This window comes from Vespa mandarinia, chromosome 1, assembly GCF_050613455.1.
Source record: "Vespa mandarinia isolate Hongniang chromosome 1, ASM5061345v1, whole genome shotgun sequence".
NCBI classification, from domain to species: Eukaryota; Metazoa; Arthropoda; class Insecta; order Hymenoptera; family Vespidae; genus Vespa; species Vespa mandarinia.
The window spans coordinates 14,413,220-14,428,698 of record NC_140810.1 but is presented as its reverse complement, the minus strand read 5'-3'; the positions used below and the strand labels follow the sequence as shown (position 1 = coordinate 14,428,698).

General features: G+C 26.7%; 5 protein-coding genes across 10 annotated transcripts; 3 read left to right on the top strand and 2 right to left on the bottom strand.

Moving 5' to 3' along the window:
• The first annotated feature begins 107 nt into the window (after positions 1–107).
• On the top strand, positions 108–2,745 carry Herp (Homocysteine-induced endoplasmic reticulum protein). Its single transcript, XM_035879753.2, has 4 exons — positions 108–544; positions 834–1,222; positions 1,299–1,634; positions 1,706–2,745. The coding sequence occupies exons 1-4, from the start codon at positions 407–409 to the stop codon at positions 1,980–1,982; spliced, it is 1,140 nt and encodes a 379-aa protein (XP_035735646.1). The 5' UTR covers positions 108–406; the 3' UTR covers positions 1,983–2,745.
• Positions 2,746–3,132: 387 nt separating this feature from the next.
• Positions 3,133–6,752, top strand: Coq8 (ubiquinone biosynthesis protein COQ8, mitochondrial). Of its 5 annotated transcripts, none has more exons than XM_035879722.2 (12): positions 3,133–3,252; positions 3,715–3,908; positions 4,039–4,572; positions 4,687–4,906; positions 5,011–5,135; positions 5,214–5,298; positions 5,350–5,465; positions 5,533–5,695; positions 5,768–5,970; positions 6,065–6,217; positions 6,341–6,441; positions 6,511–6,752. In XM_035879722.2, exons 2-12 carry the CDS (start codon positions 3,717–3,719, stop codon positions 6,683–6,685), a joined length of 2,067 nt encoding a protein of 688 aa, XP_035735615.2. In that variant the 5' UTR covers positions 3,133–3,252; positions 3,715–3,716; the 3' UTR covers positions 6,686–6,752. The 5 variants fall into 5 exon arrangements, with proteins under 5 accessions (XP_035735615.2, XP_035735614.2, XP_035735612.2 ...); XM_035879721.2 differs by lacking the exon at positions 3,133–3,252 and adding an exon at positions 3,269–3,398 and having other exon boundaries at positions 6,511–6,751; XM_035879719.2 differs by lacking the exon at positions 3,133–3,252 and adding an exon at positions 3,379–3,520 and having other exon boundaries at positions 6,511–6,750.
• A 70-nt stretch (positions 6,753–6,822) lies between these two features.
• LOC118447601 (18S rRNA (guanine-N(7))-methyltransferase) lies at positions 6,823–8,998 on the bottom strand. Its single transcript, XM_035879725.2, has 5 exons — positions 8,124–8,998; positions 8,011–8,048; positions 7,756–7,934; positions 7,252–7,678; positions 6,823–7,173 (listed from the first exon to the last, which is right to left on the bottom strand). The coding sequence occupies exons 1-5, from the start codon at positions 8,160–8,162 to the stop codon at positions 7,029–7,031; spliced, it is 828 nt and encodes a 275-aa protein (XP_035735618.1). The 5' UTR covers positions 8,163–8,998; the 3' UTR covers positions 6,823–7,028.
• A 1,720-nt stretch (positions 8,999–10,718) lies between these two features.
• Positions 10,719–13,577, top strand: wds (WD repeat-containing protein wds). Of its 2 annotated transcripts, none has more exons than XM_035879745.2 (9): positions 10,719–10,901; positions 10,980–11,096; positions 11,243–11,339; positions 11,505–11,668; positions 11,851–11,940; positions 12,100–12,239; positions 12,478–12,709; positions 12,817–12,904; positions 12,978–13,577. In XM_035879745.2, the coding sequence occupies exons 1-9, from the start codon at positions 10,860–10,862 to the stop codon at positions 13,076–13,078; spliced, it is 1,071 nt and encodes a 356-aa protein (XP_035735638.1). In that variant the 5' UTR covers positions 10,719–10,859; the 3' UTR covers positions 13,079–13,577. The 2 variants fall into 2 exon arrangements, with proteins under 2 accessions (XP_035735638.1, XP_035735639.1); XM_035879746.2 differs by having other exon boundaries at positions 10,740–10,901; positions 10,975–11,096; positions 12,978–13,570.
• Positions 13,578–13,658: 81 nt separating this feature from the next.
• Positions 13,659–15,104, bottom strand: ND-23 (NADH dehydrogenase (ubiquinone) 23 kDa subunit). Its single transcript, XM_035879747.2, has 4 exons — positions 14,944–15,104; positions 14,380–14,626; positions 14,060–14,252; positions 13,659–14,001 (listed from the first exon to the last, which is right to left on the bottom strand). The coding sequence occupies exons 1-4, from the start codon at positions 14,969–14,971 to the stop codon at positions 13,870–13,872; spliced, it is 600 nt and encodes a 199-aa protein (XP_035735640.2). The 5' UTR covers positions 14,972–15,104; the 3' UTR covers positions 13,659–13,869.
• Between the last annotated feature and the right edge of the window lie 375 nt (positions 15,105–15,479).

Below are 15,479 nucleotides of genomic sequence, written 5' to 3'. Positions count from 1 at the left end.
TGACATATTATATTAATTCAAATTTAAAATTAAAAATGATCACTTGAAAATGGGATTTTATTAATATATAAATAAAATACGTAATCTTTGACCAATGATACACCGCCAAATCGTGATTCCATTTATTAACGTCCACATAAATACGTTATCTCGGAGTAAATGCGTTATTAATTGATTCTCGTTTAATGTAAAATTTTATGTAAAGTAAAAGCTAAAGAATTTTACAAAATTCTTTATGGAAGTTAAAAAATCGATTAGGTGTTACAATTTTAATTAAATTCTAAAGGATCCAAAGACGAATATAGCCTCGGCAACATCGCTTCTTGATATCATTGTTTTCATATCTCGAAGTGCAGATAGGTAACTTAGGTCAGATATTGTGACTAAAGAGATCCAACATTGTATAATGATGGAAAGTGATACTGTTAAATTAATAATAAAAGCGCCCAATCAACAAATCAAAGATCAACTTATAAAATGTGATATCGGGTGGAGCATCGGTCGTCTAAAAGAATATCTTTCCGAAGTTTATCCCAGCAAACCAGTAAGTTTTTATTATTTTTATTTTTTGCTTGATATCGTGAAACCTTGTGAAAGTTACAGATCTTTTAAATCTTAGTGAAAGTCAATTAATCGATTAATTTCATTATTGAATGTTAATAATTTTCTCTAAGGATATTTATTTATTAATTTATATTAATATAATATTTATCTCATATATAAAATTTATTTATATAAAATATATACATATATATATAATATATATACATATATAATATATATACATATATTATATATATACATATAATAAATTGATGTTGCATTTCTCATAGGAAAGCGCGGATCAGAAATTAATTTATGCTGGTCAATTATTGAACAATTCTTCTTATTTGAAAGATATTTTAAGACATTGTGATGACCTGGAGGACCAAGCATATACTATACATTTAGTATGTACTTCTCAAAAAAATTGTGCCAATAAAGTATTTGATCGAACACAAGTTAATGAAAATGTGAATGTAAATTCAGCCATAAGAAATAATGTTGACTATATCAGAACTAATAATATACAAAGTCAAAATCAAAGCACAAATAACATTATAACTCAACCTTCTCAAACACAATTGTATTCTATGCAACAATATTTTGATCCTCGAAATAGTCAACAAGTAGCTTGGATGCAACAAGCTTATACACACTATTTCACACAGTACATGCAATTGTAAGTAATATTACATTTTATATTTTATTATGCTACATTACTATATATGTATAATTCTAATTGTTTTTGTTTACAGAATGGCAGCACAAGGAATCCAGTTACAAAGTACTATTCCTTATGTTCAGCAAATGAATATTAATCCAAATGAAGTTACACAAAATACATATATGAATAACAATAACAACAATAATAATAACGTTAGAGATAATCAACCTCAAGCGGCAGTGCAAGATGCAGCCGATATTAATGCAGGCAATAATAATGCAGCTGGAGAGGATGGTGTATTTAATCCAGATTGGCTAGACTTTTTTTATATGCTATCCAGAATCATTATTCTCTTTAGTATAGTGTACTTTTACTCATCTCCACTCAGATTTCTTATTGTTACATTCTTGGGCTTTGTAATATATTTGTAAGTTCTTTACATATTATCTGTAACGAATTATAACTTTTTATTTTCTAATAATGGATATTTTGTTGTAGGTACCAGAGTGGATTTTTCAGATTACATATTATATATATGCCTGAAAATAATAACGTACGTCCAGACAATAACAATCAAGTATTACAAAATGAAGGAGCAGCTCCACAAGTCGCCCCTGCACAACAAAATGGTCAAGTTCCAACGGTACAACCAGAGGCTAGAACAAATGCTAATGAGGAAAATGAAGAAGAAAGACCTGGTGCTCTTGCTTTCACATGGACATTTTTCAGTTCGTTTTTTGCCTCTCTTATTCCAGATCAACCAAACGTCATTTAATTTACTATTATATTGTTATGCTTCATAATTTGTTCTACCTGTTGTTCCTTCATTTTAAAATTCTTGAAGTGTCATTACAAAACCTGAAGAGGTGATCTCATAATCATATAAGTTTGAGAAATATTTCAGTGTGAATTTTAACTAAAATTATGATTAAATCTTGAATTATTATTTTAATTAATTTCTTATATAAAAGCTATTCATCAAGTCAATGATTAATGTACATGACTTTATTTAATATTTTAGTTAAAATGTTTCTGAAATTAACCATCTTACATAAAGTTTATTCATAGGGACGGGTTTAACATTTATAATTCAATGAGATTCCCTCAAGGTTGCTACACAGATTAATATAGTTACATTCAAAGAAGATTCTACAAAAATTGGTTATAGCTGTCTTCTCTTTAAGGAAGTTATAGGCTTATCCCAAAGTTATTAGGAATTTATTGTAAAATACTTTTTTTATGTTTGTAGTAATATAAATATACAACGAGAGAAAAATATATAGTGTATATAAATATTACGTTATACAAACCTGTATATACATATATATATATATATGAACATGTGTACTTAAATATACATATGTATATATTATGTATATACAGACTTACCTATATATATATATATATACATATAAATCTATTGTAGAGCTTGTAACATATTAAATATAAGATAAAAGACACACAATGAAATTGGATGCCTTTTTAATTTTTTAAAAAGATTGTTGAAATGCGCAAATACAATAAATATTTACTGCAAACTGCAATATATATCATTATTGAATATACATTTTAAAGTTACATATATATATTTTATATTTGTACATTATCGTTATTAGTATTAATTTAATAGTAATACGTCAAAGAATTATTTAAAATTTTTTATTTTATTTTATTTTTATAACTGAAAAGCAAAACAAAAAATATAACATTAAAAAATTTTGTACGCATATATTACGCTTGCGTACAAATGATTTGATTATAATGTAAAATTCTACAATGAAAATTTGAAGTTTCTTCTGAAAATTTTTAATCTTAAAACAAACAAAATAATTCAAATATAAATATTTATTTAAATGAAATTCTCTTTTAATTATTTTGAATATATACTTATATTCAAATATACACATATATTCAATTACGAATTATTTACTCAAATTTCTTATATAAAGTATTATTGAGCATGCGTATTCGGAATATAATTAAACTATATATTTATATAATAATAACAATATTTTATAATAAATAGTGTTTAATATAATATATAGGTAATAAATTAATAATAATACATTTTTCATGAAAGTATTTAAAAGTGACATTGAATATTCCATATATAACTATAACTAACCTCAAATGTACGACAATTTTAAATTTAAATATGACTCAATCATTATTCAACCTTGATACCCATTCTGTAAGACAGTATAAATTTATTTAATGACTTAACTGCTTCTTTTTAAGAATTTAACGAAATAACATTTGTTGTTTGGAAATTTATTTGAATTTAATACAAGGGGCATATTAAAAGAAACACGTGTAAATATGTAATTTTGGCAATTTTGTTTAATTCATAGAATGTTTTCTCACGATTTAAATGAACTTAATACTTATAACTTTCTTTTAAAACAAATAATACTGACACAGCTTTATTTAATAACAAAAATAATATTGAGATATGAATTTACATAAAATATTAATATTGCTATTTTATATCATTTATTATATTTTAGGAATGTCTCGATTGTGGATTTCTGATTTAATTAGTGTACTTAAAGGATCACAAAAAGTAACAAATGAAATTATAAAACATCAGGAAGAAGCAATCAAATTTATTATCTTACATTCTAGTATACGAACCTCTGTAAAAAGTTGCTTAAAAGATGTAGGAGTAAAAATAAATAACATAGATCCATGTAAGGTTCCTGTAAGTCTCACAGCTAATATTATGCAAAAAGATATATATTAAAATGCATCTATTTGGTATATGATAATGATTAACATGTATATTTCATTTGTTTTTTGTATAAACAATTTAAACTATTGTCATATTATAGGAACAAGTGGCAGTTGAATTAAAGAATACATTAAATCGTTTAAATGTTGTTGAAAAAGGCATGACACAGTATATAAAAACTAGAACTAATCGAGCATTGAACATCGCTGATGATGATTATAAACCTACAGTACATAAAACAAAATTATACGTGTATAATTCAGCAAAAGATCCCAAGGAAATACCTATTGATGAAAAAGATATGTCAGTAAAAAATAATTCAAAACAGACAATATCGGAAGATAATTTACAGAATACTTTTATTGCGAACAAAAAATATGCAACTGTCAAAGAAAAAATAGAAACAATAACCAAGATGGAAAACGTACCAAAAATTGAACTTTCTAGAAAAGAAAAGGAAATTTTACATAAATTAGAGTTAGAACATGAGAAAGCTGAAAGAAAACAGGTCTCAGAAAATGTACTTTCTTCTCAAAATGTCAATGATAAAACAGAAGTAAAACAAAATGATGTACATACTTCAAAAGCTTCAACAAAACCTCATATTAAACCATCTATAAAGCCTAAACAATCTGTAACTATTATTCATAATACATTTTCGATTTTATATGTATATACATATATCATTAATATATTATATATATATATATATATATATATATATATATATCTATATATATCATTAAAGCTTTCAGCTAATGCAAAAGAACGAACAGTCCCTTCTACAAGACTTCAGAGAATGGTTAATTTTGGTACTTTGGGTATTGGTCTTGGAATCGGAACGATTGCAGAATATACACGTAGATCATTAGGTTTAAAGGAACAAAGGATGAGTGAAACTGTTGATAATATGTTTCTTACTAAAGCTAATGCAGAAAGAATTGTCACAACATTATGCAAAGTAAGAGGTAGATAAGTATATAATGTATATATTTTTAAAAATTTTATTTTGGTATTATTACATATATGTCATTAAATATATATTTAATTACATATTACATATATATTAAAGGTGCTGCTTTGAAAATTGGACAAATATTGAGTATCCAAGATAATACTATTATAAGTCCAGAACTACAAAAAGTTTTTGAAAGAGTTAGACAAAGTGCTGATTTTATGCCAAAATGGCAAATTGAGGTACAATGTTTATTACAATATAATATTTATATACATTTATACGTGTTCAAAATAAGTGATTTATTAATAAATTTTTAGAGAGTACTTTGTTCTGAATTGGGTTACGATTGGCGAAATAAATTAACAAAATTTGAAGAAAAACCATTTGCTGCTGCATCTATTGGTATGTATATTTGATATATAAAAAGACAATATTAAAAATTGTTTATTATAGGTCAAGTACATCATGCTACATTATTAACTGGAGAAGATGTAGCAATTAAAATTCAATATCCTGGTGTAGCTGCTGGTATCCAGAGTGATATTGAAAACTTAATAGGCATAATGAAGGTATTATTAAAAATATAAACAAGTTTAATATTTATTAAGAATCTCTAATGTATATAAATTTTCATAGGTGTGGAATATGTTTCCAGAAGGTATGTTTATTGACAATTTAGTTGAAGTAGCAAAACGTGAACTTGCTTGGGAAGTGGATTATCTAAGAGAAGCAGAATGTACAAAAAAATATAAAGAGCTTATGAGTCCTTACAATGATTATTATATACCAAAAGTTATAGGTAAAAACTTATTTAATAAATAATTATTATATTATAAGCTGCCATAATCTTATAAATTATTATAATTTTTAGATGAACTTTCAACGAGTCAAGTATTTACAACAGAACTAGTGGATGGTATTCCTGTAGATAAATGTGCTGAAATGGATTTAGAAATACGAGAAAATATATGCAAATTAATCATGCGTTTGTGTTTAATGGAATTATTTGTATTTCGATATATGCAAACAGATCCAAATTGGTCAAATTTCTTCTATAATCCTGAAACAAAACAGGTTTATAATCTATTCTCATTAAAAAAAAATATTAATAACAAAAAATTTATATTACGACAGTGTTATAAACATTACAAATATTTTGTAATTTTAGCTTGTATTGCTGGACTTTGGAGCATGTCGAAGTTATGAAAAAGCATTCATGGATAAATACATAGAAGTTATAAATGCAGCTAGTTTAGGAGATAGAGAAAAAGTTTTGAATATATCCAGAGATATGGGTTTTTTAACTGGATATGAAACTAAGGTCTTTACAAAAAATATTATTTAAATTTAAATATTATATGAAATAAAGAAACATGTATAAATTTTCAACTTGCAAATGCTAAATACTTACTAAAATTAACAGAGATTCATAATTTTATTGTAGATTATGGAAAATGCTCATGTGGAGACGGTAATGATACTAGGACAAATTTTTCAAAGTGATCGAGAATATTTTGATTTTGGTGGACAAGATGTTACGAAGAGGTAATTTATAATCTTTAGTTTAAATTTACATTAAATTAACTTTATAGCTTATGATTTATTATACTTTAGAATTCAAGCACTGGTTCCAACTATATTAAATCACCGACTGTGTCCTCCTCCTGAAGAAATTTATAGTTTGCATAGAAAATTATCAGGCGTGTTTTTACTATGTGCAAAACTTAATGTTAAAATGAATTGTCGTAATATGTTTCGTGAAGTATACAATAATTATACATTTGGATAATATTATTAAAACTTGAATATTATTAAAAGATGAATGATAAATTTTATTCTTAATAAAAAAATGCTTATCATTCTATCAAATATCAATTTATTTTTTAATAAATAATATATATAGTTACATTTAAAATTTAACGAAAGAAGATTGAAAAGAATTGATTTATTATTATAATTTTTTGTACATTATTTCACATCAACGTGATGAGATATTTTTTTGTATATGTACATACACAACACTCATTCTGCAATGTATATGTACATTCTGATAATTTATTATTATTATTGCAAATATACGTTTGAGCAGTTTTTATCACAGAACAATGGTATTATTCGAAAAAATTTGTTTATCAAAGACGACCACTTCTTCTTCTGCCAGTATACTTAGAATCTGCACAAACTATTTTACCTTGTTTTCTACGTCTTTCCTTTTTTTCCGCAATCCAATCTCTGCTCTTTTTTAAAGGTTTACCTCTTGCTTTCTTGATATGTTCTCTTTGGAAATAAATTATAATTATTTTTGATTTTATAAGAAATGAATTAAAGAAAATACATTAAAAATTAAAAAAATACCTTTTCGATGTATAAGTAATATTTGAATTTCCTTCATTTGTACCTAAAGCTTGTGGAAGCGCAGCTGGTCCTCCTGTCATTAGAACTAAAAAGAACTTCTTTGCTTTTGTACTGTTAGGGAAATCAACGACCATACCACCAAAAAATCCAGCTTTTGTAGCTTGTATCATTACTAATTCAATTTGTTGATTATTCTCCGGATAAAATTGAAGAACTGCTCTTGCAGATCTTGTAAGACAAGAATAAAGTGTAGAGAAAAATCGATATAGTCTCTTGCTAGGATTGTGAGTAGCTTTATCTGCATTACATAACCATTGTAATGCAGAAATACTCACTGCGCCATCAAAACTTCCTGCTCTAAATGGCATGCCTTGACCCATGTCTCCCAAAATTAAATCTCCATCTGTTTCTCTCTCTTGAGCAACATCTATTTTATATATGTATAAAAGATTACATTATGTAGTTGGATTAATAAATCAAGGAATAAACTAAAAAAATAATTACTAAGCATAGCAGAAGAAATATCGATTCCAATCCAGGTATGTCCTTCATCCTCCAGTACACTCCCACTAAGTCCTGAACCACAACCAATATCTAATAATAATGCTGGTGCATCTTCTGATAATAATAATAACTCAACAGCTCGTTCACACATTTGCACTTGAATATCCATAATACGTGAACTGTGGAGACCAAGTTGTACAAATAAGATAATAGTTTTATAATAAATAATTTATTTAACTTTACAAAAAAATTTACCTTTGTGTATATTTTCGTGCTTCGTCTTCATTGTAAAACTAATAACAGAAAATACACATGAGAGTTTTACATAACCTCTATACACTGTAGATTATAATTTAATAAAAACATACCACTTCAGGAGGTGCTAAATGTTCCGGGCGCCTAGACATTTCTAAAGTCTGTTTTAATCTTGATTTAATTGTTATTATAACAATTTGTAATATGTTACTTAAATCTAAAATATACAATGCATTATTGAATGGCAAACTAAGAACACGATTGAAATTACTAGATGAGAATTCATTATAAATGAAATATCAAATCCTATATATATATATCTTTTATTTGTAAATTATAAATTTAATTTCAATGTGAAATATTTTCTTCGAATATTCTTTTTCCTGTTTTTTTTTAAATAATAATTATACGATAGAAATTGAGAATATCAACTTTTAAAAATATCAATTTAACGTTGTTCATCAACTTTCGCTTCGAAGCACGTGTAACTCCAGCGGCAGATATGGACAAAATATGAACTACAAATGCAAATGAGAACGCTATCCCTACCATGCGTTTATCGTATCAGTATATAAGATTGATTAGTATATCTTTCACGCGTAAATAACAGTTGGTTTCGTGTAGATTAAAGTAGACTGTAAACTCATCAGTCTCTCAAATGTAAATCTTTTTTTTATTGTACTATCCGTCTTGCAGTGATCCGTGAGAGATACTATGTCGGTATGCATTTGTTTCACCACAAATTATTAAGCATAATCGTTCGTGCCCGCAACACGCGCGCAAGTGTTCATCTATCCTTCTTGTATTCTCGCGTAAAAATTGATGATGAATCGACCCATTCAACGATATATCGGACTCATCCGATCGCAGATGTATCTACCCTTCGGTGATTCAGATTTGAGAAGAAAAAAGGGAGAAAATAAGAGAAAGAGAAGAAAAGAAAGACGAGACGTGCGCGCATGTGACAACGATGGAACTCCGAATGAGAGGTTGAAAAATTGAATATCGTTTGATGATCTCTCGATGATCCTTGGAAAAGAAGAAGTTAAGATGAAGAAGAGAAAGAGAAGAAATATGAGATGAAAAAAAGAGCAAGAGAAAGAAAAGAAAGGAAACCCAAAGAAAGAAAAGAAAAAAGAACGAGGTGAACATATTGAATATCCACTCGAACAAAATCGAAGTACTAAAATAGAGTTCAATTTTGATTTGAGCCATGAAGGAGACCCATCCAAGGATCCACATTGAAGAGCCCTTCTTAAGAATCGCAGCCAAGAGCTCTACATGATGCTGAAACAGAAACCCGCATAAAAGCCCACACCCATGGGTCCTAACCATGGGTCCCACCTGAGACTTATAACTAATAATTAATAAAAGTAAATAAGAATAAATAAAAATGACAGCGAACATAAATGCTATAGAAAAGTTTTCTGTGCGTTTCTATAAGATATTATTTTAGTATTCTAATATATCTGATTCATTTATTTATCGAAGTATGATTAATAATGTAAGATGGAAGTACGTTAATGTTTAATTAAATTTAGAATGAAAAGATTTTGAAAAGTATTGTAATATGCACTCATTCGCTCGGTAATACTTTCATCCCATAAGATTTCGATATATTGGAAGTACTACCGATCCAGATCTCACCATGTGGACGTTGTTGCATTTGAAAACCCATTTACCCTCATGTATTGTTTGATTTTATTAACGTCATACGTAAGAAAACTAATTGGGTAATCGTCAAAATTAATAAAAGGATCATATATATTTATATTATTCAAGACCATCAACCCAGAGATAAAAATTTTTAAATATTGAAATTTTAAATCAAAATTATTTTAATTTTCTCGCGCGTTGCTATCTTTGTGACATTTTTTTTTTTTATTTTTGTCAGAATCATCTGTTCAAAGAGTGACCGGATAAGTTACCGTAGATTTTCTATGTAAGCAACGTGAAATGCATTTCCTTGCATTTGGATTTATTTAGAAAATTTGAGCATCAGCTATTTCTGTATACAAGCAAGAAAATAATCGCTACTTCGCGATACAAAGCGTCCCATTCAAACGTAAATGGAAATTAGTAATGGAGGTGCGAGCTTTTTCTCTTTTGCCGCAAATTTCAAGGGGCGCCACAGTACGAAGCTTTTTCTTTGCGAAAAATGTCAAAAATATCATTTACGCTAATAATAAGAACAGGTGTAATTCTTAACTTTTAATTTTGATGAAAATGATCTCACTGTAAAGATGAAGGTTTAATCCAGGACACTGCTTTTTCAAATATTTGAACGATGAATCTTTGTCTTTAAAATAAGACCTTGTTCATTAAAATCGGTCAAGAATTACACCTGTTCTTATGCTTGGCCTAAATTATTATAAAACAAAACGTGATGAACAGCCTTAATAAATATATCCTCTTTTAACAATTATACATTTCCGCATTCTAGGGAATATTTTTAAATAACAATTATACAAATTTAAAATTACAATTATTATAATTAATAATTTATAAATTTTATTGCATAACTTTTAAATATTTTTCAAACTCTTTAAAATATAAATTTTCGTTTGACAACAGACTGATTTTCGAAAAGCTCTTCATATAAAAACAAAAGTTGAAAATTAAAAATAACTAATTGATTTTGTATCATTACTATCCAAACTAAATACATTGGGTAGTATTATCGACTTCACGGAGTAAACTCGAACTACGATTTTCGATAATTGTATTGAAGGAATGAAATATCGATTTAGTCGTTTGAACTACACGTGCTGTTTATTTGCTAAAGATGAAAAGATTTGTTGAATGTTATTGATGAAGAAAATTTTACGATTTACTTCATTATTAATATTATGCAAGGGATCTTTTTTAAGGAAATAATACCTCCTTGTGAGGTAAGCAAAAATCGACGTTTCACCTCGAAAGTTAAGAAACGACGTAACCTTAGATCTCGTTGCTTTTCTTCAGTATAGCGTCCTAATAAACAATTGGAAAAAATGGTACCACTTGGGCCTTCACCGAGTCATCAGTCGTCTGTTAATAATTCGTCTACTACATCTGCTACCGGAACGAAAGGTAGTTCAACATTGGTAAGTTTGTTATATTTATATCATAAGTACATGTTATATATTGCATTTTTTTACTTTCTTAATCATGTATAAGAAAATGAATTGTATAATATTTATAAAAAATAATTTAAGTCTTTATGTAAATTTTGTACATTCATTACTTGCAGAAGCCAAATTATACATTGAAGTATACGCTAGCAGGTCATACTAAAGCTGTGTCATCTGTCAAGTTTAGTCCTAATGGAGAATGGTTAGCAAGTTCTTGTAAGTACAAAGATACTTAAAAAGTTATTGAAACATAACAGAGTTGCTTTAATATTGTAAAATAAATATGTAAAATATATAAATGTGTTAAATAAAACAACAGTAAAGTATATATAATAATAAATATATTATATTAATAATAATAATAATTTCATTTGTTTTTAGCTGCCGACAAACTTATCAAAATTTGGGGATCTTATGATGGAAAATTTGAGAAAACCATTTCTGGTCATAAACTTGGTATTTCTGATGTTGCCTGGTCTAGTGATAGTAGGTTGTTAGTATCTGCTTCTGATGACAAAACATTGAAAATATGGGAATTAAGTTCTGTAAGTTTTTATTTCATAAAAACATTTCATAAAAAATAATTAGATGATAAAAAATATTTAACTTCTCTTTCCAAACACTTACTGTTTTGATTACTTTTTTATTAATTTAAATCATCGATTTAAATTTTACATTATCTATAGAATAAAATATTCTTCATTGTTAATTATTTATAAATTTTCAGGGAAAGTGTTTAAAAACGTTAAAAGGTCATAGTAATTATGTCTTTTGCTGTAATTTTAATCCTCAATCTAACCTTATAGTTTCGGGATCGGTGAGTTATTTAGTATTGTTAAAAGAAAGAGAATTATATATAAATTCTATGAATATTTCATATGTATTGATTAGTAAAGACACTTGTATATAAATAAATATATATTCTCATATAATATATAATATAAAATATGATATTAAAAAAAAGAATTTTTATTAGTTTGACGAAAGTGTACGCATTTGGGATGTAAGAACTGGAAAATGTTTAAAAACACTTCCAGCTCATTCAGATCCAGTAAGCGCAGTGCACTTCAATAGAGATGGTTCTTTGATTGTTTCCAGCAGTTATGACGGTCTTTGGTAAGTTCTTGTATAAATACAATTTTGTCAAAGTGATTTTATGTCCACAATCAATAATTTGTCATTTACTTCTACAAATTTCAACTTTATCTGCTTTTGATTTTACATTTTCTCTGTTATGCTTTTTTCTTCTTTTTAAACAAATTTTCTATTTAATTTAAACAAATGCTTATTCTGCCATGCACATATGCTGCTATAAAAAGGTGTATATATCTTTATATATTACGTGATAATACAGTCGAATTTGGGACACAGCATCAGGACAGTGTTTAAAAACACTGATAGATGATGACAATCCTCCGGTATCTTTTGTAAAATTCTCACCAAATGGAAAATATATCCTAGCTGCTACATTGGACAATACATTAAAACTATGGGATTACAGTAAAGGAAAATGTCTAAAAACATATACGGGTCACAGGAATGAAAAATATTGTATATTTGCCAATTTTTCCGTCACAGGAGGAAAGGCAAGCTGTTTTTTTAATATTTGATCTTTTTTATGATTTTTAATTTTGCACTTATATTTATCCTTTTGCTACAATTTTTTGTATTGATTTTTCTTTTTTATTTTCAGTGGATTGTATCAGGCTCTGAAGACAACATGGTATACATATGGAATTTACAAACAAAAGAAATAGTGCAAAAATTACAGGGACATACAGGTAAAGTAGTAGTATTTGTGTATGATAATTTTGTGTTCATAATTTCTTATTTTACTTTTTATTTTTTAAACAGATGTAGTATTATGCACAACATGTCACCCAACAGATAATATTATAGCTTCTGCTGCCCTTGAGAATGATAAAACCATCAAACTATGGAAAAGTGATACATAAAATAGATTCTTTTTATTCATTATTGATTTTGCCTGTACAAAATGTGCTTTTATATTATAGATATCATTATATTAAGTACATAGAATTCAAGCTTGAATCACGCTGTTTTTATTTTCTTAAACGTTACAATTCGTTAAGTAAAATAAGAACTAGGGGTATATATTCAAAAAAGTACATACCTGTAAAGCGTGTCATGTGGTTCATAAAAACTTAAAATTATTGGTTGTCTGTAATTGTATACTTTTAACTACATTTTTGATTTTATAATACGTACTTGGATAAAAATATTTAACTTATCATTTATTATTTACATAATGAAAATTTTTGCATAAGAGTTGCCATTTAGATGCGAACAAAAATTGAGATGAAAAGAAATGTAAAAATAATTCACTTTTACTTTATATTGTTCTATTTTGCAATATGAATAATGATCAGACAGTATTTATTTATGTTCCTTTCTTTCGAAATGTAAAAGTTAATATTTTAAATAATTATAAAACAATTTTTATTATCGTTTCGTCATACCATTAACTTGACTGAAAGGAATAAGTTAGTTAAATAAAATTATTTTTGCTCTAACTAAGAGAAATGTTTGTTTTATTATCCTGGAAAACAAAATGTGTTGAGTTCAGAATAAGGTCAATTATTGTTGTAAGCATTTATAAACACAAAGATACCATATATTTTCAATCAATTTAGATAAATATTGATCTGTGCTAATGCTATTTTTATACTAAACTTTATAACATTTTTAAATATTTTGGTGTGGTTTAATCAAACCACAGACTTCATTAACGATAAAGATGATCTGCATATATATTACTAGCTATCTCCGATTCCCATTTGTCTCCATTATTTAATAATTTTTCTTTATTATATAGCATTTCTTCATGAGTTTCAGAGGAAAACTCAAAATTTGGTCCCTAAAATTAGAAATACATAAAAATTATTTGTATTAAATTCTATAATTGAATGATATACCTCGACAATTGCATCTACTGGACAAGCTTCTTGACAAAAACCACAATAAATACATTTGGACATATCGATATCATATCTCGTAGTACGACGAGATCCATCTTCCCTTTCTTGTGCTTCAATGGTAATAGCTTGAGCAGGACATACAGCTTCACAAAGTTTACATGCAATACATCTTTCTTCGCCTGATGGATACCTATTATTAAAATAATATTATAAATGAGTGCAAATATAGTTATAGATGATAATATACTTTTAGGAATAATAAAACATATCATGACTTTTCTCATTATTATTTCAATTACTTATTATGTTATAAATACCTTCTCAATGCATGTTCTCCTCTGAATCTTGGGCTCAAAGGACCTTTTTCAAAAGGATAATTTATTGTTGCTGGTTCTCGAAAGAAATGAGATAACCCAACTCCAAGACCACGAAAAATTTCGAGCATAAATAGATTGGTACCATAATCTTCAAGAGTCATATCTTTTTCTGGTTTATTAATATAATAGTATTTGTTACGTACCGAATACGTATTCCAAATACTTGGTACAGATATGAGCTTAGGCCCTACAAAACGATAATAAATGTTTATATATAGGTTAACATTTCTTTTATTCGTCAAATGAATAATAGCAACAGAAAAATTAATTGACATAATTTAAAAGTTGTTTGAAATGTCATTTTCTTTTTTTTTTTTTTTTTATTTATTTATAGAAATAACACAGATAAATATAATTTTTTCTTATAATAATAATTAAACTTGTTTTTTAAAAATTATACAAAATTATTATTACATCAAATTACGTAAATGGCGAGAAAGAAAGAAAAATATTAAATAATTTTTTTATTAATCAGCAAATAATTTAATATAATGATTAATATACCATTACGGATCAGCTGTAGGGAACCCATAATTGCAGTCGCAATTTGCACAAAGTTGACTAACTTTTTGGTATTCTCACGTACATAGAAACGTATATTTTCGTGAGATAAGAAGCAAAACTCGATAAAAGGTACCTGTAGTTAAGATTTTGTTACCTATAGGGGGCGCTAATGTCGCATTATCTTTTATGCGCTTGATAGACAAGTTCTTTATTAATTTGAAATATAAATTTGATATTACTTACAAATAAATAATTAAAAAAAAAAAAAAGAAAATTAAATAAATATAATAATAAATACTAAAAAAGATAAAAACAAAAATTTGAAATATGAATAAACACCTACAATTTTATTAATATAATAAGAAAAAATAATAAATACTATTCAAAAAATTTATTTTTTGAAAAGAAGGAAAATGTATGAGAATAAAAAAAAGTGAAGATAGTCAATTAAACAAAAAAAAGAAAAAAGAAAAACACAAAGATCGGTATTATATCGGTATGTGCAATGTAATTATACATTTATTCCATTAATTGTT